Below are 24,169 nucleotides of genomic sequence, written 5' to 3'. Positions count from 1 at the left end.
CTGTTGGGACTGTCCCCATGTGTGCGGAACTTGGCTATCAGTCTCTGCTCAGTGACTCTGCGCTGTCGTTTGTCGTGAAGGCCGCCTTGGAGAACGCTTACCGGAAGGTCTAGCAGGTTAGGTGTAAAGACTCGCATTCTAATCAGTAATCTGTAAACTCTCTGTGCTGTTATATGCTCTGTCTGAGGCTAGAACTCTCCATTCACCTGACGAAGGGACAAACCCTGAAAGCTTGTGATTTTACTATCAAATAAATTGGTTGGACTTTAACCTGGTGTTGTCAGACTTCTTACTGTGTTTACCCCTGTCCAACGCTGGCATCTCCACACCAAGGCTCACAGAACAGCATTCTCCATTGGCCCGGGGCAAGATCTGACAAGCCTCAGATGGGCGAGGTGGTAAAATTCCAGCAATAGTTTCAGACTTGGTAAAATTGATTTTATAACCTGAGAAAAGGCTGAACCTACTCACAACATCGATAAAGGCTGGAACAGAAATGTCCGGTTTGGATACAAATAGTCACACACCATTTGCGTATAATGTAATCTTGCATTGCTTTCCTCCACTGAATGGCCCACATACCAAAGAGTCAGGTTTAATTTCCTCCGCTAGACGCTCAATAGCTATTGCGGACAATGACTGGGATAGTGGCAACCCAGCCTAGCCCCACACTAAAATAATGAGTAAGAACTGCCACCAGTAGACTTGTATTCACTTAACAAATTCCCCTCCCAACCCAAACTTCAACATATAGAATAAATAAATCAATTCCACCGTGTCAAAACCATTCCCTGCATCCACACACATCACTGAACTATCTAATGCCTACTTTTGAAAGACCTGAATGATATTTAGCAACCTGCTGACGATGTTAACCAAATTCTAGCCCTTTATGGACCCAGTCTGAACGATGTGCTGGTTCGGGTGCATTGGCCATGCTAAATTCACCCTCAGTGTACCCGAACAGGCGCTGGAGTGTGGCGACTGGGGGATTTTCACAGTAACTTCATGAATGTAAGCCTACTTGTGCTGCCTTGTGTCCAACGAGGGGCATACACGTGATGGGTCGTACTGGGGCTGCTCTTGGTTGTTTGAGATTGGCCTAGTGCTTCACGTCGTTAGTGTGTGCCTAAACTGGACCAGATACTGGGCAAGACGACAGCTCAGTGACTATCACTGTTTGCTGTGCAGACACATGGATTTGGGCCGGTGTCTGTGGGAGTTTGCGCATTCTCCCCGTGCTTGCGTGGGTTTCTCTGGGTGCTCCGGTTTCCTCCCACACCCCAAAGATGTGCTGTTAGGCTGATTGGCAGGAATAAATTGTCCCTAAATTAGTTTCCCTCAATGTGGATGGCCATAAAACATTAGATAAGGGTCATGGGTGGAGGGGGGGACTGGTGGTGTTGAGATGGCGGCGCGGGCTCGTTGGGCCGAAGGGCCTGTTTCCCAGGCTGTTTTTGTTCTTTGTTCTTGTAACAATAACAAATAAACTTCAAAACCTCAGTCTGCTCACCCTGGGGGAGTAATATCTTGCTACTGATTGAGAATGAGGCCTTGCCCCCCCAAGTCCCACTTCATCCTTAGGTTCACCTGGTCATTCCAAGGCACCACACCAGCACCCGAGGCATCAGTTTCAAATCTACAAGAACAAGACTGGCCTACGGGGTGCGTTCTTCAGGATTCTTGCTTGCCTTCAAAATTAAGGAGATATTGGCTTTACAAAGCGACTGAGGCAGCAACCTGCTTCAAATGAATGGTTATACATTCCAATCAAAGGATCTATTAACAAGTCTTTAAATTCCCTGTAACATTCATATCCAAAACCATCAGGTCCCAGAACTATCCAGGTTGCAGCTCCCTCAGGGCAACAGCCCTTGGAAATGGGAGCATTCAGGTTTGATCTTTGGTCATCAGGATTTGACAGTGCGTCCCCAGGCAGGTCTGTTTGATATGAGTTGGCGTAGAAATGCCTTATTAATATCCCCCGTTTTAATCGTCCTATTAAGTGTAGCACAAAGGGAATAGCCTGAGAATCTGCCTCCTTCCTAGTAAGGTATGCCAGGTATCTGCTAAGAATTTTTTCCAAACTCATAGCTTTCGTTTGGCAAAGTTTACACTCCTCTTAGCACATTGAGTCACTCAGCAAGGAGGCCGCTGCCAATTAGACTACATTGATGTCTTTCCATATTGAGCGGCTAGGATTCTTACCATACTCCCTCTCTGTTTCAGTCAATTTTACTCAAAGCTGGCGCTGTCGCTCCAGCATTTTACTCTTTTTGTTGGCTATATACGAGATGACCAAATCCCTTGCAACAAACACAGTGGGTTAGCACTGCTGCTTCACAGCTCCAGGGTCCTGGGATCGATTCCCGGCTCGGGTCACTGTCTGTGTGTGGAGTTTTCACATTCTCCTCGTGTCTGCGTGGGTTTCCTCTGGGTGCTCCGGTTTCCTCCCACAGTCCAAAGATGTGCGGGTTAGGTTGGCGTTGCTAAGAAATTGCCCCTTAGTGTCCAGGGATGTGTAGGTTAGAGGGATTGGTGGGAATAATATGTAAGGACATGGGGGTAGGGCCTGGGTGGGATTGTGTTCGGTGCAGACTCGATGGGCCGAAGGGCCTCTTTCTGCACTGTAGGGTTCTATGATTCTATGAAGCCTTGCAGGTTCCTCACAGGATTGACAGAGAATTGACCGAGTGATCAAATTTGGCCTTAAGGTTTGAAATGAAGTTATGATCCTTGAGTAGAGGTGCAATTAATCTCTGGGATTTGGATCGGAAGTGGGGGGGAGCCCTTGAATAAAAATTCCAGAAAAGCAGGAGCATGATAAAAAATAACGAGGCTATCTACACAGCAGGAAGCCATTGGATGTCAGTTTGTTTGCGGCATGAAAAAATAGTCAATTCTGGTATGATATTGGTGGGCAGCAGAGAAGAAAGTGAACTCAATGGGTGGGACTTTACAATAGACATTTCCATTGTCTGCCCCTCGCCTGCTCCGATTCTGGAATTTATATCTTTAGGATGTAGTGTTCCCTATATCTAAATACCCCACCTCCTCACAAACCCATGCTAAACCCTCTGCCTGTCAGGTGGGGGATTCCTGGGTATGGGGAGTTTGTCCATCAAAGGGTTAAGATGACAGTTGAAGTCCCACCTCTAAGAGAATTTGTTGATGCTGACATGTATTTAGTAACAAAATCAGAGGGATAGTTTGGGGGAAACCATTGACATTTGTTATGGAGATGTTTTCCCCTTGCAATAACCCCTTAACAATCACATTTCTTCTCCCCTTATCCTTCGCACAGCCCTCCAATGTAAGGGGCACATTTTTATTGGCTAACATCGCAACACCTTGGCTACTGGTTGAGAATGAGGCAAAAAAAAACCTGTCCACCCTAGTCCCGCCTCATCCCTAGGTTCACCTCGTCATTGAGATGAAATTCCTGGAATAAAGCTGTGTCAACTTTCTCCTTTTTTTAAAGGGGGCGATCTTACCAAAAAAATTCTAAGTGCTGAACATGCATGAAACTGGGGGAGAATGGCACCCATTTTTGGATGAGTTTCCAGGTGCAATCGTACAACACTTAGACAAAAAATGAGGCAAAGTGTGATTTTCGCCAGTAGGGGGAGTGGGTGGAGTCTATTCACATTGGAAAGCTGGCTGCAGACTGCTCGAGGGCACTACTGCACAGTACACAGTGCATGGGGGATTGTCAGTCCCACCCCATCCACCTGGACATCGCACCCCCACCCCCCTGATCACGTACTCCCCCGATCACTGCTCCCGATTGTGAACCCCTCCGATTGTCGTCCCCGATTCCCACACCCCTGCTGATCGCAGCCCCGTCACCCACCACCCTTCCCCCTGCTCCAAATACCTTCCTGGAGATCCCGGATAAAGACTACGCAGCCCCTATGGAGCTTCCCACGCCCTGCCTCCCTTTCAGCCTCGCCCCTTCAGGCCTCAATGCCTTTCAGGTCCCCGCCCTCCCCTTAGGCCCCACCCCGCCCCTTCGACCCTGCCCGTTGGCACTGCCCAGTGGGCACTGCCAGGGTGCCAGAATGCCAAGGTACTGCCCAAACGACACTGCCCGCCCCTGCCCCTGACTACCCCGGGTAGTCTCCGGTCCCATCGGCAAGGCCATCACGTCCGTTGGCAGGGACCATACATGATCTTCACCACTGAGAACCTTCACTGGTGAAGTCTTAAACCAAGTGAGGCCAGACAATTGTGTCCAGGGGCTCCCTAATAATATTAAAATGAGCGAATGAATATTGGGTGTGATTCCGCTGCCAGAACAGGGCTGGTGATATCATGAGAGGTGAGAAACTGTGCTCAAACCTAATTTCCCTCCTTTGCATGCAAACTGGCGTGACGAGCTGGTAAAAAACGCCCCCAAAATCCTTTCTCATTCAATAGGATGGTGTATTGCCTGCATATTCCAGGGGCAAAGTCTCAAAGTAGGTACTGCCATTGCTTATTTAGCCAAAGAGATGTAGGATATTGACTCAAAGGCCTGGGCTTATTCCTGCCCTGCTCCAGCGTGCACCAAAACCTCCCCATCTCCAGCTACACCGGGTGTGCCCTGACACATGTTAAAGTCTTTCTCTCAGACATAAGACCTGTCAATACCCTTGCATGAACCAGTTAACGATTCTCTAAGCCCAAAATAAAAATAAATAAACAAAGTCATTAGTTCGAAGGGGATATTCCTTACTAAATGTGACGATGTGTAGTTCCATCATTACACAAAGAGTGTTCCCCTCTAAATTGCCCCCTTTTTATTCCTGATCCACATTTAAATTTCCCTGTCCTGGGGTGTGAACCCGTCAACACAAGAAATTCTTGAATGGCCTCAGTTTTATCAACTGCTCTCCTAATTGTAGAAGGAGGCCATTTGGCCCATCGAGCCTGCAACGACAACAATCTCACCCAGGCCCTATTCCCGTAACCCCATATATTTACCCTATGGATCCCCCCCCCCACCCCCCCCGATACTAAAGAGCAATTTAGCACGGCTCATCAGCCTAACCCGCACATTACCGGACCGTGGGAGGAAACGGGAGCACCCAAAAGGAAACCCACGCAGATACGGAGAATGTGCAAACCCCACACAGACAGTGACCCCGAGCCGGGAATCGAACCCTGGCTCTGTGAGGCAACAGTGCTAACCACACTGCCACTGTGCTGCCCCTCACCTCTTTGTCGAGGTCATGTTGAAGAGGTTTACGTTCTCAGCCGAACAAATCCAACTTCTTCGAGCTTTTCCCAGAGCTTCATTTAAGAACATAAGAACATAAGAAATAGGAGCAGGAGTAGGCCATCTAGCCCTTCGAGCCTGCCCCGCCATTCAATAAGATCATGGCTGATCTGTCGTGGCTCAGTTCCACTTTCCCGCCCTCTCCCCATAACCCTTAATCCCCTCTCTTATCAAAAACCCATCAACCCGCTTCTTAAAAATATTTAGCGAGGCAGCCTCCACCACTTCAACGGGCAGAGAATGCCAGAGATTCACCACCCTTTGAGTGAAGAAGTTCCTCCTCAACTCCGTTCTGAACCGCCCCCCCTTTATCTTGAGGCTGTGCCCCCTAGTCCTACTGTCTTTTTTGAGCGGGAAGAGTCTTTCCACCTCTATCCTATCCATCCCATTCATCATCTTATACGTCTCAATGAGATCTCCCCTCATTCTTCTAAACTCTAACGAGTACAAGCCTAGTTTATTCAGCCTCTCCTCATAGCTCAACCCCCTCAACTCCGGTATCAGCCTAGTAAACCTCCTCTGCACTCCCTCCAAGGCCAAAATATCCTTGCGCAGGTGCGGCGCCCAAAACTGCACACAGTACTCCAGCTGCGGCCTCACCAATGCCCTATACAGCTGCAGCAAGACCTCCCTACTTTTATATTCAATCCCCCTCGCTATGAAGGCCAGCATCCCATTCGCCTTCCTGACCACCTGCTGCACCTGCAGGCTGGGTTTTTGCGACTCATGCACAAGGACCCCGAGGTCCCTCTGCACCGTCGCCTGCTGCAGTTTTTCGCCCCGTAAGTAATAGTCCTTCCTACCATTCTTCCTACCAAAGTGGACCACCTCACACTTGCCAACATTAAATTCCATTTGCCATTTCCTGGCCCATTCGCCCAGCCTATCTAGATCCTTCTGCAGACTCTCCACACCCTCCGCACAATTTGCCTTTCCCCCAATCTTGGTGTCATCAGCAAATTTCGACACCCTACACTCGGTTCCCTCCTCCAGATCATCTATATAAATGGTAAATAGCTGAGGCCCCAGCACCGACCCCTGGGGCACCCCACTAGTCACCAACCACCAATCCGAATAGCACCCATTGACCCCCACTCTCTGCCTCCTATTTGACAACCATTTCCTGAGATTGGATAGAGACATAGGAACTAGAAGCAGAGTAGGCCACTCGGTCCTTCCAGCCTGTCTCGCCATTCATCTTGATCATGGCTGATCATCAGATTCACCTCTGTCACCCTCCCCCATCCCTTTAGCCCCCCCCAAGAGACAAATCTAATTCCTTCTTGAAATCAACAGCCACCTCTCACTTCTCAGGAAAATAATATTCCGGCTGTGTTTAAAAATCTGTTCTCCGATTTGACCTGGCCGAACACGACGTGAAACCTTTCCAGCTAGCCGGATGGGTGAGGGTCATTGTCTGAGCAGGTTAGGGAATGAGGGGCAAGTGTCTCCAACGTGGCGTCTGTCAGTGACCACTGCTACTCACCAGGCTTGTGACTTCTGCCTAGACATTGTCTGTCGGTGCCACCTGGAGTGTGGGGTCAGGTGATAAATGAGCTGTCGGCAAAGCTTTTCGGAAGACTTCTGAGGCTCCAATTCCTAAAACAAATGGACAGTGGTTAAACCTTGAACCTGAGTTGGTCCTCTGGGCCGTGCACCCTCTGTCCCTTTTTGCAGTGATAAATACAAGAGGGAGATCATTCAACCCACACAGTTCATCACAAATCATTAGAAACTAATGGACAGAAACCAGGACTGGTAATGGAGAATTGGTCTATTTTTTTGAAGGGACTAGAATATAAATATAGAATATAAAGGTTAGTCTCAGTGATACAGAGTCTTAATCAGATCCCATCTGGAGCAGCGTATTCGGCTGCCCCTCGGGAAGGATATATTGTCCTTGGTGGGGATGTAGCATGGGTTCACCAGAATGATACCAAAAGTAAAAAGATTAAACTACAAAGGCAGGCTGCTGAGCATAAATGTGGTTTAGAACAGAGTTGAGGAGGAACTTCTTCACTCAAAGGGTGGTGAATCTCTGGAATTCTCTGCCCGTTGAAGTGGTGGAGGCTACCTTGCTGAATATATTTAAGACACGGGTAGATAGGTTTCTGATAGACAGGGGAATTAAGGGGAGAAAGTGGGAAAGTGGAACTGATCCACTTCAGATCAGCCATGATCTTATTGAATGGCGGGGCAGGCTCGAGGGGCTAGATGGCCGACTCCTGCTCCTATTTCTTATGTTCTTATGTTATGTTCTGATCAGCGTGTTTAAAATGTTAAAAGGTATTGATAGGGACATGGGTTCAAATCCCACCATGGCAGCCGGTGGAATTTAAATTCAGTTCATAAATCTGCGGTTGAAAGCTGATCTCAGTGATGACAGTAAAACTGTCATCAATTGTTGTAAAAACCCATCTGGGTCATCAGCGTCCTTTAGGGAAGGAAATCTGCCGTCCTTACCTGGTCTGGCTGACATGTCACTCCATTACTATTGACTCTGAATTGCCCCCCTGCAATGGGCGAGTGAGCCGCTCAGTTCACGGGCAATTAAGGATGGGCAACAAATGCTGACCCAGCTGGCGACATCCTGTGAGAGAGTACAGGATGGGGCAGATACGAGGGAAACCGCTGGGAGGGGGCAATCAAAACCAAAGAAGTGTAATCTTCAGATCAGAGTGAGACTGTTCAGCTGGAAAATCAGGGAACACATTTGCATTTAAAGTTCATAGAAATATAGAAACCCACCCTCTCCCCGTCCCCCTCCCCATACAGACAGACAGACAGACACACACACAGACACGCACACACAGACACACACGTATACACACACACACAGACACGCACACACACATATACACAGACACGCACACACACACATACACGCACACACACACAGACACACACACACACACGCACATACACACATACACAGACACACACATACACACGTACACACACACATACACAGACACACACACACACGCACTCACACATACGTATACACACACACACACACACACACAGAGCAGCCAATTGCAGGATTGAGATCCTGATTTCTGTTGGGTAGGGAGATCAGGAACATGAGGCAAAGGCAGGGATATATAGCTCGAGGCACAGATCGGGCATGATTTAATTGATGGTGGAACAGGTGCGAGAGACTGAGTAGCTTCCTCCTGTATGTTTTTTATTCATTTACGTGACGTGGGCATCACTGGCTAGAACCAACATTTATTGCCAATCCCTAATTGCCCTCGGGAAGGCGGTGTTGAGTCACCTTAGAAGCTGTTGAGGCCATTTCAGACAGCATTTAAGAATCAACCATATTACTGTGGTCTGGAGTCACGTGTAGGCCTGATCAGGTAGATTTCCTTGCCTCATATTAACCAACCAGGTGAACAGTCAATGCTAGTTTCATGGTCAGCATCACTTTATATTTCAGATTTATTTAATTAAACAAAATCAAATCTGCGGTGAGATTTGAACTTGGTTCTCTAGAGCGTTAGTCTAGTAGTGTGACCACTTTACCTAATAGCCAATGTACCCAATGATGTTCCAGATAGGTAGAAACCTACAATCCTTTCTTCACTGTAATATCTGTCTGCCTCTCGAATGATTTCTAGCCTTCGGATCCGCTATTCTTCCTGACGTTTGTCCTGGCCCCAATTCTGCTCCTCGATGACACAGCAGTGGGATCACATCGAGCCCCTGTGGTTGGTGAACATTGCGGTATGTTGTCCAGTGATGAGGATGGAATCCCTGTTGAACATTTGACTGGGCGTCTGGCTGTATTTTAGAGGAATCCTCTCCTCTAGCTGAAGGATAGGGTGGAGGGGCACTGGTTCTGGTTGTTTTAGATTCATTCCCAGTGTAACCTGATAGAATCCACGTTTTTGGAGGTCATGAATAATGAACTCATTGTTATCCATCTCCCTCAATCCCGTGCTTCAACTCGGAATGGTATCCAGGACTAATCGTACCGTTCCACTTAATCGGGATTACTTGAACTTTATTGTCAAATAGTTGATCCTAAATTATCAACCATCGCTGAGGTTAGTGAAAGGAAAAAAATCAGGCAGCTCTTACTGTGATGACTAAACCCCTATTATCCCACAGTCCTCAACCACTGAGGTCGAAGAAGCCAGGTTTTTGGAATTTTTCCTCCTGATGCCAGCCCTCTGACACCAGGGCTCGTTCTCCTGACATTTCCCACACCACCTCTAGGGTGCAAATACTTCTCTGGTGCCTCAAGTAAAATGTAAGGCTTACTTTAACACTGCAATGAAGTTACTGTGAAAATCCCCATTTAATCTAATAATTAGATTGCAGACAATACTCCAAATACAGCCTGACCACAACACCATCCAACCTCAATGTGATGACCTATAGAAGCTCCATTAACAGTCCAATGTAGCTCAGCTTTGCCTGCTAGTTATTAGCTCTACAAAGACATAAGAACATAAGAAATAGGAGCAGGAGTAGGCCATCTAGCCCTTCGAGCCTGCCCCGCCATTCAATAAGATCATGGCTGATCTGTCGTGGATCAGTTCCACTTTCCCGCTTTCTCCCCATAACCCTTAATCCCCTCGTCTATCAAAAACCGATCAACCCGCGTCTTAAATATATTTAGCGAGGCAGCCTCCACCACTTCAATGGGCAGAGAATTCCAGAGATTCACCACCCTTTGAGTGAAGAAGTTCCTCCTCAACTCCGTTCTAAACTGCCCCCCCCCCTTTATCTTGAGGCTGTGCCCTCTAGTCCTACTGTCCTTTCTGAGCGGGAAGAGCCTCTCCACCTCTATCCTATCTATCCCATTCGTCATCTTATACGTCTCAATGAGATCTCCCCTCATTCTTCTAAACTCTAACGAGTACAAGCCTAGTTTATTCAGCCTCTCCTCATAGCTCAACCCCCTCAACTCCGGTATCAGCCTAGTAAACCTCCTCTGCACTTCCTCCAAGGCCAAAATATCCTTGCGTAAGTGCGGCGACCAAAACTGCACACAGTACTCCAGCTGCGGCCTCACCAGTGCCCTGTACAGTTGCAGCAAGACCTCCCTACTTTTATATTCTATCCCCCTCGCTATGAAGGCCAGCATCCCATTCGCCTTCCTGACCACCTGCTGCACCCGCAGGCTGGGTTTTTGCGACTCATGCACAAGGACCCCGAGGTCCCTCTGCACCATTGCATGCTGCAGTTTTTCACCACGTAAGTAATAGTCCTTCCTACCATTATTCCTACCAAAGTGGACAACTTCACACTTGCCAACATTAAATTCCATTTGCCAGTTCCTGGCCCATTCGCCCAGCCTATCTAGATCCTTCTGCAGACAGGCTATGACTAGTATTGTTGGGCTCAGATCTCTTCACTGGACAGGTTGACACGGTACATTATGTTCTCCATATTCTCCAACAGTGCGTGCAGGACTGTGTGTTGAATATTATTGACCACAGTTCTACCCACTTGTAAACATTGAGAAGGCCCCTCTGTAAATATCAGACTCGCCCCCACTGTTTAATATTACCTGTGAACTTTAACCAACTTGTTCTGAATCTGGGCCATTTATCTATTTGTGTGAATTAAGATGTACAGAGGCAGCCCTGGGACTGTCACTGTGTGCAACCCTCCATTAGGTGCATTTATTCTGGATAGGCTGAGCGAGTGGGCGAGGCACTGGCAGATGGAGTACAATGTTAGCAAGTGTGAGGTTATCCACTTTGGCAGAAATAATAGTAGGAGGGATTACTATTTAAAAGGCGAAAAGCTGCAGCATGCTACGGTGCAGAGGGACCTGGGGGTCCTTGTGCATGAGTCGCAAAAACCCAGTCTGCAGGTGTAGCAGGTGGTCAGGAAGGCAAATGGGATGCTGGCCTTCATAGCGAGGGGGATTGAATATAAAAGTAGGGAGGTCTTGCTGCAACTGTACAGGGCACTGGTGAGGCCGCAGCTGGAGTACTGTGTGCAGTTTTGGTCGCCGCACTTGCGCAAGGATATTTTGGCCTTGGAGGGAGTGCAGAGGAGGTTCACTAGGCTGATACTGGAGATGAGGGGGTTGGACTATGAAGAGAGACTAAATAGACTGGGTCTGTACTTGTTGGAGTTTAGAAGGATGAGGGGGGATCTTATAGAGATGTATAACATAATGAAGGGGGTGGATAGGGTAGAGGTAGAGAGATTCTTCCCACTTAGAAAGGACAGCAGGACTAGAGGGCACAGCCTCAAGATAAGGTGGGGGGACAGTTTAGATCAGAGTTGAGGAGGAACTTCTTCACTCAAAGGGTGGTGAATCTCTGGAATTCTCTGCCCGTTGAAGTGGTGGAGGCTGCCTCGCTAAATATATTTAAGTCACGGGTAGATAGGTTTCTGACAGACAGGGGAATTAAGGGTTATGGGGAGAAAGCAAGAAAGTGGAACTGATTCACTTCAGATCAGCCATGATCTTATTGAATGGCGGGGCAGGCTCGAAGGGCTAGATGGCCGACTCCTGCTCCTGTTTCTTACGTCCTTATGTTCTTATTCTCTCGTCACCAGGGTTTATCTCAAGCACCCACTACTAAAGCCTTTCAGATGGAACATATGAAAGAGAGAAGGTTCCGGGTCAGTGGATGAAGGACAGAATATTCCAGGTCAGTGGATGAAGGACGGAAGGTTCCGGGTCAGCGGATGAAGGACGGAAGGTTCCGGGTCAGCGGATGAAGGACGGAAGGTTCCGGGTCAGTGGATGAAGGACGGAAGGTTCCGGGTCAGTGGATGAAGGACAGAATATTCCAGGTCAGTGGATGAAGGACAGAAGGTTCCGGGTCAGTGGATGAAGGACGGAAGGTTCCGGGTCAGTGGATGAAGGACGGAAGGTTCCGGGTCAGTGGTGTTTCGTGGTTAGAAGTTGTTTGGAGATATAAACCATCTGCCTTACTCAAATTGGACGGCTGCACCTGAAAATGTTTTACTCTGAGAATGAACGATAGTAATTTGATTTGATCAGGGACTGAACGTGGTCTCTATGGTTACAGCATGAAAACCTGAAGGAGAGAAAGTAATTAAATTGGCAACTGCTGATTATCAGAAGCACTGAAGTCAGCGGATTAAGTTTAATAAACTGTCAGGAGAGTGGGAGTGTTTACTGTCAACATCGTAACGTTCTGCAGGGTGAGATTCCCAACGGTTACTGAGGGATTACCTCGGGTCTGACACCAATTTCTATTTAATCTTGTAAAACATGCTGAATTGCACCATGGCAGGAAGACTAACTCAGGCAGGAGTAAGGGGGAGATTACAGGAGACTGTGACAGGCACTGCCGATAAAGTGATGACAGGAGAAATGGAGTGAGGCCTAGTTTGCTGAGACATCCTCTTGGCTGTGATCAGAACCACAGAATCCCTACAGTGCAGATATGGGCTGTTCTCCAAAAGGGCATCTTACCCAGGCCCACCCACTCCTGTAACACCGCACCATGGCTAATCCACCCAACCTACATATCTTCGGACACTAAGGGGCAATTTAGCCTGGCTAATGCACCTAATCTGCATGTCCTTGGGCTCTGAGAGGAAATCAGAGCATCTGGGGGAAACCCACGCAGGCATGGGGAGAACGTGCAAACTCCACACGGACAGTCATCCGAGACTGGAATTGAACCTTTGTCCCTGGCATTGAGAAGCAGCAAAGCTGTGCCACCGGGCAGGCTAATTGGCTCTCAATTTGGAACGTGCCTACAAAACAGTCGAGACCAAACTACAAAGGTAACTCCCTGGCTATGGAGCAGTTCTGTGGCAAACTGTAGACATGAATGTAGATCTATTTCTCCCTTACTGGAGTGTGGGACCAAGGGAGCTCTGCCCTGGAGGGGTAGACATACACTGGGTCAGGGTCTATCGATGGAGGGTTTTATCATCAGTGTAGGGGTGGAGGGCATTGCAGGCAATTGAGGTTCAAACCCCAGCCTTGAGCACATCATCCAGGCGGACGTTCTAGCGCAGCAGCGAGGGAGTGCAGCATTGGCCATGAGTTCCCACGCTGATGGTTCCATGGCACTGTTAATGAAGAGCAGGAACGACTCACAATATCAGTCTTCCTTCTTCATGTAAAACAGACCGACTCATTAATCCTCTCATTGCTGTCTGCGGGATCTTGCTGCATCTTATTGGTTTTGTGAACACTCCCCCGAGCTCCCCCCTCCTTCATGCTGACAGATGTGACCAGGCTTTTAGTGCATTTTAGAAAGATATCCCCAGATTTAGTGACACTGGGAAGGAGAGATTGTAGAACATCAGAGGTTGTCATGGGAGCCGTGCACTGCCGGGACAAGATCATGCTTTCCATTAACTCTGTGCAGCAAGTGGGTTCCCTAAGTCACCAAACAAGGACTTCCAACAAAGGTAGCTGAGCTTAACAGCGACACACAGCACTTCCCCAGATATGGGAATAATTCCTCTGCTCCCAGGAGTAACTCCCCCGCTCCCAGGATTAATACTCCTGCTCCCAGGAGTAACTCCCCCACTCCCAGGAGTAACTCTCCCGCTCCCAGGGGTAACTCCCACCTTCACAGAAGTAACTCCCCCACTCCCAGGGTAACTCCCCCCGCTCCCAAGGGTAACTCCCTGCTCCCAGGGGTAACTCCCCCACTCCCAGGGGTAACTCCCCCACTCCCAGGGGTAACTCCCCCCGCTCCCAAGGGTAACTCCCTGCTCCCAGGGGTAACTCCCCCACTCCCAGGGGTAACTCCCAGGGGTAACTTCCCCACTCCCAGGAGTAACTCTCCCTCTCCCAGGAGTAACTCCCCCACTCCCAGGGGTAATTCCCACGCTCCCAAGAATAACTCTCACGCTCCGATGGGTAACTTCCGCACTGATGTGTAGATGCCAGTGTTGGACTGGGGTAAACACAGTAAGAAGTCTCACGACACCAGGTTAAAGTCCAACAGGTTTATTTGGTAGCAAATGCCACAAGCTTTCGGAGTGCTGTTCCTTCGTCAGGTGAGTGGGAGTTCTGTTCACAAACAGGGCATATAAAGACTCAAACTCAAATTTACAAAATAATGGTTGGAATGCGAGTCTTTACAGGTAATCAAGTCTTAAAGGTACAGACAATGTGAGTGGAGAGAGGGTTAAGCACAGGTTAAAGAGATGTGTATTGCCTCCAGACAGGACAGTTAGTGAGATTTTTAAAGTTTAGGCAAGTTGTGGGGGTTACAGATAGTGTGACATGAACCCAAGATCCTGTATACACAGGATCTGCTCAGATGAGGAGGATCGCAACAGACACCTCCAGACGCAAAGACGCTCTCATAAGAACAGGATATAGCGCTCAACTCATCGATCGACAGTTCCGACGCGCCGCAGCAAAAAACCGCACCGATCTCCTCAGAAGACAAACACGGGACACGGTGGACAGAGTACCCTTCGTCGTCCAGTACTTCCCTGGAGTGGAGAAGCTACAACATCTTCTCTGGAGTCTTCAACATATCATTGATGAAGACGAACATCTCACCAGGGCTATCCCCACACCCCCACTTCTTGCTTTCAGACAACCACACAACCTCAAACAGACCATTGTTCGCAGCAAACTACCCAGCCTTCAGGAGAACAGTGACCACAACCCCACACAACCCTGCCACAGCAACCTCTGCAAGACATGCCGGATCATCGACATGGATGCCATCGTCTCACGTGAGAACACCATCCACCAGGTACATGGTACATACTCTTGCAACTCGGCCAACATTGTCTACCTGATACGCTGCAGGAAAGGATGTCCCGAAGCATGGTACACTGGGGAGACCATGCAGACACTACGACAACGGATGAATGAACATCGCTCGACAATCACCAGGCAAGAGTGTTCCCTTCCTGTTGGCGAACACTTCAGTGGTCACGGGCATTCAGCCTCTGACCTTCGGGTAAGTGTTCTCCAAGGCGGCCTTCACGACACACGACAGCGCAGAGTCGCTGAGCAGAAACTGACAGCCAAATTCCACACACATGAGGACGGTCTCAACCGGGATCTTGGGTTCATGTCGCACTATCTGTAACCCCCGTGACTTGCCTGGGTTTGCAAAATCTCTCTAACTGTCCTGTCTGGAGACAATACACATCTCTTTAACCTGTGCTTAACCCTCTCTCCACTCACATTGTCTGTACCTTTAAGACTTGATTACCTGTAAAGACTTGCATTCCAACCATTATTTTGTAAATTGAGTTTGTGTCTATATATGCCCTGTTTGTGAACAGAACCCCCACTCACCTGATGAAGGAGCAGTGCTCTGAAAGCTAGTGGTGTTTGCTACCAAATAAACCTGTTGGACTTTAACCTGGTGTCGTGAGATTCTTACTGTGTAACTCTCGCACTCCCAGGGGTAACTCCCATACTCAGGGGTAACTCCTGCGCTCCCAGAGGAACTCCGTGTTCCCAGGGTTGACTTCCCCACTCCCAGGGGTAACTCCTACACTCCCAGGGGTAACTTCCACATTCCCAAGGGTAACTCCTACGCTCCCACGGGTAACTCCTGCACTCCCAGGGATAACTCCCACTCTCCCAGGGGTAACTCCCACGTTCCCAGGGTTAACTCCCATGCTCCCAGGGGTAACCCTGTTCTCAGGGGTAACTCCTACATTCCCAGGGTAACCCCCCTAGCTCCTAGGGTAACCCCCGCGCTCCTAGAGTAACCCCCGTGCTCCCAGGGTTAACTCCCACTCTCCCAGGCGTAACTCCCTGGCTCCCAGGGGTAACATCCGCGCTCCCAGCGGTAACTTCCCTGCTCCCAGGGGTAAGTCCCACACTCCCAGGGAATAAATTCTCCACTCCACGTGACCTCTTTTCTAGCCGTTATACCATGTTTCCACATGACCACTCAGGCTACACTCGGGGTGGTGCCCTGTCAATGTGAAAATGGCAGAGCGGGTCATTCACCCACTGTGTATACGGGGGGGCTTGTCCAACGTGGCTGTAATCTCTAATACCCTCACAAATAGGAACAGACAGAGAGGAAGACTTTTAAAAGTTTGGGAGATTTGAAATTGATGGATTATTATAATTACAGTAATAAATCTACTGCCTGACAGTGCTATTGCTATAATGCTGAATAAATCTTCGACATGACTATGTGTCAGCTAGAATCTCAATAACAGATGGCTGCCCAGGGAGTTGAGACTTGGCTGGTTCACTCAGTGCTGCAGAACGATGTTTTCCCATCCTGTACACGTGCATGTTCCAGGGAGGCTGCAAATCCCCCTCTCTGCAATTGTAAAGAGACTTCTCTCTCTGTGTCTCAGCCCCCAGCATGGGCACCTACCTCTGCACAAGGGCACTGAGATCTCACACTGAGTGTAGTTTTACGTTGCAAGCCCTTTACCAAGAGGAGATCGGACTGGATGTTACTCAAAACAGTAAACTCGGAGAGGACATAATCAGAGAAGGATTTACAGTCCACCTTTATTTCTGGGCATCCTGCCCTCATCCTCATGACCCTCCCAGCCCCTCCCTGCATCACGGAAACTTCTGTCATACAGGAGGTTGAAAATCCCAGCCACAGTCTTCCTCAGGGTTCCAGTCCTTTCGCCAATACAAGATTTAGAGTCCAATCCTCAGCTAAAACCCAAATAATCCAGATTCCACTGGCATCGGTTTCACCAAGATGGTGCACGCCTGCAGAATCTCCCCCGCTCGGCTCACCGTGGCTTTCATAGCCGAGATTCACCAAGATCATATTTCTCCAGGAGCCTCAGGGGTGACTCTTGTATGTTGTATGATCAGTGTAATAAATCAACCCAGAAACAGCTCTAACACGTTTATATTTGACTTGGATCCTGAACCTGGCCTTCATTTTTCAACTGAATAAAAGTATTTCCCTTAAGCCTCTTCTCGTGGTCAAAGTGAACTCCTCCTGGGTCAGGGGATTGTATCGTTTTTGACGAGCATGGACAGTTTGAGGTTGTGGAACTTGATGTTTGGGCCGGGTGGTTTGGGGATGTTTTGCGTGTGCTGCTGGCTGCGGTGCCCAGTGGGTGTTACAGATCTGTCACTCGCTGGCAGTCAGTCAGTCAGCCCTGGCCTGTTTCCCACGGGGAACGTAAACAAACCCACACCAAACCAGATCAACTCAGACTCGGCTATATGCTTCCCTGCAAAAGTGTTCTCTTTCAACTTATCTCCCACCGCTGAGAATAACTTCAATCTGCCTTCCTGTCTATTCGAAATACCTCTTGGAAATACAGCCCAAACAAACATGGCCGCTTTCCCCTTTGTCAACATATAGAACATTCCAGCGCAGTACAGGCCCTTCGGCCCTTGATGTTGCGCCAACCTGTGAAACCAATCTAAAGCCCATCTAATCTACAGTATTCCAATATCATCCATATGTCTATCCACTGACCATTTGAACGCCCTTAAAGTTGGCAAGTCCACAACTGCTGCAGGCAGGGCATTCCACGCCCTTACTACCCTCTGAGTAAAGAACCTACCTCTGACATCCGTCCTATAACTACCTATAAATCCTATAAATGGATGTTTCTGTGATGCAGGGAGAGGTTGGGAGGGTCATGAGAATGAGGGCAGGATGCCCAGAAACGAAGGTGGACTTAGAGCTCCAGTAAACTGTAAATCCTTCTCTGATTATATCCACACTGAGTTTGCTGTTTTGAGTAACATCCAGTTCGAGTTCCATTTGGTAAAAGGGCTCACAACATAAAACTTCACTCAGTGTGAGGTCTCAATTTAAAGCTGTGTCCCCTCGTGTTAGCCATCACCATCCGAGGAAACAGGTTCACACTGTCCAGTCCTCTGATCAGCTTATATGTCTGTATTAAGTCACCTTTTAACCTTCTTCTCTCTAACGAAAACAGCCTCAAGTCCCTCAGCCTTTCCTCATAAGACCTTCCCACCATACCAGGCAACATCCTGGTAAACCTCCTCTGCACCCTTTCCAATGCCTCCACATCTTTCTTATAATGCGGCGACCAGAACTGTACACAATACTCCAAGTGCGGCCGCACCAGAGTTTTGTACAGCTGTAATATGACCTCATGGCTCCGAAATTCAATCCCTCTACCAATAAAAGCTAACACACCGTACGCCTTCTTAACAACCTTATCAACCTGGGTGCCAACTTTCAGGGAGCTATGCACATGTACCCCGAGATCTCTCTGCTCGTCAACACTACTAAGAGTCCTTCCATTAGCCCTATATTCTGTACTCCTGTTACTCTTTCCAAAGTGAATCACCTCACACTTTTCCGCATTAAACTCCATTTGCCACCTCTCGGCCCAGCTCTGCAGCTTATCTATGTCCCTCTGCAAACTGTAACATCCATCCTCACTGTCTACAACTCCTCCAACTTTGGTGTTGTCAGCAAATTTACTAACCCATCCTTCTACACCCTCATCTAGGTCATTTATAAAAATGACAAACAGCAGTGGCCCCAAAACAGATCCCTGAGGCACACCACTTGTAACTGAACTCCAGGTTGAATATTTCCCATCAACTACCACCCTCTGTCTTCTATCAGCTCGCCAATTCCTGATCCAAACTGCTAAATCACCCTCAACCCCATGCATCTGCATTTTCTGCAGTAACCTACCATGGAGAACCTTATCAAACGCTTTGCTAAAATCCATATACACCACGTCAACTGCCTTACCCTTATCCACCTCTTTGGTCACCTTCTCAAAGAACTCGATCAGGTTTGTGAGGCACAACGTACCCTTCACAAAACCGTGTTGACTATCCCTAATCAATTTATTTCCCTCTAGATGATTATAAATCCTATCCCTTATAATTCTTTCCAAAACTTTGCCCACAACAGAAGTAAGGCTCACTGGTCTATAATTCCCAGGATGGTCTCTACTCCCCTTCTTGAACAAGGGGACAACATTTGCTATCCTCCAGTCTTCCAGCACTAATCCCGAAGCCAATGACAACATGAGGATCAAAGCCAAAGGCTCTGCAATCTCCCCCCTAGCCTCCCAGAGAATCCTAGGGTAAATCCCATCCGGCCCAGGGGACTTATCTATTTTCATATTCTCAAGAATTGCTAACGCCTCCTCCTTATGAACCTAAGGTGAGATCCCATCACAAAAACAAATGAGATAACTGCCTCAGAAGTTTGCTTTCCAAAAGAGCAAACCATTGGAACATCATTGCCTCATGCCAGGTCCACTGTTTGCTCCCACGGGATGGAGTCAGGAAGGGATTGGAAGCAGAATCCTCGGAGGATTGGCTCCAGGCTGTGTGATTTGCTTGATTGGAAGGAGGAATTTCCTCACTCCAACTTGTTAGCCAGAGTTTTGCTAAATTTCTTCACTGACCAGCTGGTAAATTCACAATTGTTAAAACTGTAAACCTGGATAACTGATGCCAAAAGGATTGAAATGTGCATTCATTCATGTACACATATACACATAAATGTCATACAACAATATATGGTTCCTATCACACAATAAGCACTGTGGAGACAAGTGATCTAACCTAGGTAGCTGGAAAATGTTCAATGCTAATTTTCAACAATACTTGCATTGTCAGGGGTCCATGGAATTTTTATTACACAGGAGGGGGAAGAGTATCAAGCAACAAGGCTGAGATTCCTTGATTGATTTGGAATGGAGATTGTATTGTGAAAGTAGTGCTGTATGATTGCTATCCTGTGGGCTTAGAGAGGAACTCACAGCCGGTGGGAACTGGGAATGGGAACAGTGCCAATTCTCCTCCCTTTGAAGATTCTCGAATGACAGTCGGTCTGGGATCAAATACACAATACATACGCGTTTTCCTACAAAGAGGTTTCACTAAAAATTCTCCACTGACTGGGAAAGATTTTGGGATTTCCTGAGGACATGATAAAGTGCAGAATTAATCCAAGATCCTTTAATTCATTCTGTGCTCTGCGCTAACATAATGCATCAGCATCAGCTCTTAATTTGTTGACTCAGGGTATGAAAAATTCAAGAACACAATTATAGCGAAATACTACAGAGAGTGTTGACACTGACGGGAACACACGGGTGTCTTCTGAGCCCGAATTCTCAGCAAGACTCTCAAACAAAACCATTGTTGTTCAAATGTGTGAAAATCTTTGATGTGAAGAAGCTACGCACAGCAACAGGAGCTCTGTTATTCAGAATGTTCTGGAACAATGTTAAAAGCCTCCAAAAAAGATACGTATGGATCATCATAAACTGGAATACTCTCTGTAATGAATTACGGGCTGAAGGTGGTTGCTAACAGCACCGGGGACCGCATATGTTACCCTATTTTACAGAGTAGATCTGTGTCAAACAGTCTCAGGATTTGACATTGCTACGACCAACTCCAGATGAAGATCCCCAAAATGTTTTTGCCATTTCCAAAAGCTTTGTTTCAGTCACCTTTTGACTCTTTTTTTCTCCCCCAGGAACTCCTAAGCCTCTGAAAGAACCATTATTCTACAAGGCACTACCTATTTAAACCTAAATACAACACCTGAAAACACAAATATGCTCACTACTCACCGTCTTTGAGTTGAACAATCCCAAATCAATCAGGAAATATAGATTTTAAATCCGCAAGAGCCCCCCCCCCCAAAACTCCAAAGTGTTTTATGAAGCCCGCCTGGATCATAAGTTTTGCATCTTGAATTTGGCTAGGATGTATTTCACTCTTGGTATGATTCAAATGACCCACTAGACAGCTTTTACCCAACCAAGTTTATTTAGTAATAGAGTTAACGTGTATGGAAAGAAAATCAGCAATAATTTTTATCAATTACAAACAAAAACAAAGCAATCATGATAATGTATAACCCTTAACAAATATAACTAAGGCGTTCCAATCAAACAAAACTCCCCCAAAACTCTCCTTTTCACAGGTTTAACGCAGCTGCTTAGCTGAAAGCAAGGCTTTTGCCTATCTGGGGTAGAGAATCTGCTTTTGGTGGCTTGGCCACAGCCTCTCCCTAATGCTCACGTCATACTGGAACTGAGTCCTTTGCTCGGAAAATTAAGATTCTGACCTCTCCAGCTTGTAACTGATAGCAGCCCTCTGGATTCACCCAGAACAGTCTGAAGTCAGAACAGCTTCCCAGAACACCGGGGTGAGGCTCTGGCCAAGCCACCAAAAGCAGATTCTCTACTCCAGATAGGAAAAAGCCTGGTTTTTAGCTAACCAGCAGAATTTCCAAAATCAGGGAGAGAGAGAGAGAGAGACTGCTTTCAGTCTGATGTCCCTTCTAAAACTAACTCTGCAGCCAAATGGAAACTGAAACCTTCAATTCACGAGGGAGGAAAAAAAAGCTGTCCCGAACACATGACCTTCCTCCTAACAATGCAGGGTCATAAAACAACCCAGAATAAAAATAAACAAAGCCCATTTAAACAGCTGAAGGAGCAATAAAAGGGCTTCTATAGACAACACAGCAACAGTGAGAGCTGCAGAGAACATGATTTAAAAAAAATCTCTTAAAGGTACACTAACATCACAACTGTTAGAAAGGACAAGTAAAAACCTCCTAATCAAATAATCACAGATTTCAGTCTGTGTCTACATACAGGGATGCAAGTGAATCCTGGTTAGTGTCCACTATCTGCATACAGTTGAATACATTTAATGTAAATTCCATTAACTCACAAGGACACAAGAATAGAAGCAAGCCACCCAGTCCTTGAAGCCTGTTCTGCCATTCAATATGATCAAGATCCCTGCCGGCCTGAACTCCTGATTTCTACACCATTTCCCCACAGCCCCCTGTTCCTCGATATGTCAAATATTTATCCGCCTCCACTTTAAATACTTCTAATGATCCAGCCTCCACCTCCCTTTGGGGCAGAGAATTCCAGAGATTCGCCACCCTCTGTGAGAAGAAATTTCTACACATCTCAGTTCGAAAGGACCGGCCCTTTGTCTTGTAGTTATGTCCTCTTGTTTGAGACTCTCCCAATGGTAAGACATCTCACCATCTATCCTGTCAAACCCCCTCTGGATCTTATATATTTGAATAATCATCCCTCATTCTTCTAAACTCCACGGAATATAGACCCAGTCTCTCTTGATAGGACAGCCCTCTCATCCCAGGAGTCTGGTGAAATTTAAGTTTAATTATTTTTAGTGTCACAAGTAGGCTCACATTAACACTGTAAAATTTCCTTTGGATTGCCTCCAATGCCCATAAGCTGTCAGACCATAAGACATAGGAGTAGAATTAGGCCACTCGGCCCATCGAGTCCCCTTCGCCATTCAATCATGGCTGATATTCTTCTCATCCCCATTCTCCTGCCTTTTCCCCGATCCCCTTATTAATCAGGAACCGATCTATCTCTGTCTTAAAGACACTCAGTGACCCCGGCCTCCTCTGCGGCAAAGAGTTCCACACATTCCCCACTCTCTGGCTGAAGAAATTCCTCCTCATCTTTGCTCTAAAGGATCGTCCCTTTCATCTGAGGTTGTGCCCTCTCAGACTAAAGGGACAATCCTTTAAAACAGAGATGAGGAGGAATTTCTCTGAGGAATATCACTGTATCCTTTCTAGGTAAGGGGACCAAAACTGTCTGCAGTATTCCAGGTGAGGCCTCATCAAAACCCTGTACAATAGCAACAAATCCTCCCTATCTTTAAACTCCAACCCCTTTGCAATAAAGGCCAAAATGCTGTTTGCCTTCTTAACTGCTAGTTGGACCTGCTTCCTCACTTTTTGTCATCCATGCACTAGAACACCAAATCACTCTGTACTTCATTACCTGTGCTCCAGGAGGCAGACACACCCCTTAGATTAAATACCTTGAAAATTTGGCCAGTGGACAGGGACAGGAGGATGTGGCTGCGGGTCAGGCAGGTAGAGAGATCCAGGAGATAGGGTTACAGGACCCTCAGTCCTGAACATGTCCAACAGGTTTGAGATTCATGCTCCCTGTGTGGACAGGAACGGCTACTGCAGGGAGGATGAACAAACTGACCACGGCACTGTGGTACAGGGAAGCCATTCAAGTGGGGGGAGATGAAAGAAATGTAATTGGGGATAGTATAGTTAGGGGCATTGACACTGTTCTCTGTGACCCAGGATCAAGAATCTCGAAGGTTGTGTTGCCTGGTGCTCGGGTTCAGGATATCTCATCTGCAGAAGAACTTGGAGTGGGAGGGTAAAGATCCAGTTGTCATGGTCATATAGATACCAATGACATAGGCAGAACAGGAACAAAGGTTCTGCTAGGGGAGTATGAACAGCTAGGAGCTAAATTAAAAAGCAGAACGAAAAAGGTAATAATCTCTGGATTGCTACCTGAACCACGGGCTAATTGGCACAGCATCAATAAGATTAAGGAGATAAATGTGTGGTTCAGAGATTTATGGGAGGAATGGGTTTGAAATCATGGGACATTGGCACCAATATTGGGGAAGAGGGGACCTGTTCCGATGGGATAGTCTTCATCTGAATCATGCTGGACCAGAGATCTGGCAAATCACATAACCAGGGCTTTAAACTAAATAGTGGGGGGGGGGGGGGGGGGGGGGCAGATTCAGTTGTATGGAGAGTTAGAAAATCAAAGTTAAAGGAGAGGGGAGAAGAGTAGGTTAATGAGGACTTTCAACGAGTTAAAGGAGCTGAGGGCTCAGGTAGAAAATCAGGTAGGTAACGGATCCCAAGAAAAGGAATGTGTGGAATGTCTCAGTGATGGTTTTTTTGGAGCGGCTTGTGACAGAGTCTACTGGGGAACTGGGAATTCTGGATTTGGTGATGTGTAATGAGGTAGACTTGATTAGGGAACTTAAGGTGAAGGAACCCTTAGGGAGCAGTGACCACAATATGATAGAATTTATCCTGCAGTTTGAGGGGGAGAAGCTGGAATCAGATGTAACGGTATTATAATGAAATAAAGTTAACTACAAAGACGCGAGGGAGGAGCTGGCCAGAGTTGATTGGAAAGGGAACCTAGCAGGGATGATAGTGGAACAGC

General features: G+C 47.3%; 1 protein-coding gene across 1 annotated transcript in view; it reads right to left on the bottom strand.

Moving 5' to 3' along the window:
- The window catches only part of LOC145356002 (leucine-rich repeat-containing protein 75B-like), a 57,835-nt gene that overhangs the window by 21,024 nt on the left and 12,642 nt on the right, over positions 1–24,169 (bottom strand). The window contains exon 5 of the mRNA XM_080208555.1: positions 6,747–6,859. Coding sequence (XP_080064681.1) covers positions 6,747–6,859 — 113 coding nt within the window. The remainder of the gene's footprint in view (positions 1–6,746; positions 6,860–24,169) is intronic.

This window comes from Carcharhinus amblyrhynchos, chromosome 20 (genome assembly GCF_965287045.1).
Source record: "Carcharhinus amblyrhynchos chromosome 20, sCarAmb.v2.hapA, whole genome shotgun sequence".
Classification (NCBI taxonomy): Eukaryota; Metazoa; Chordata; class Chondrichthyes; order Carcharhiniformes; family Carcharhinidae; genus Carcharhinus; species Carcharhinus amblyrhynchos.
Note: the sequence above shows the minus strand (reverse complement) of the source record. Positions and strands in the feature narration are given on the sequence as shown.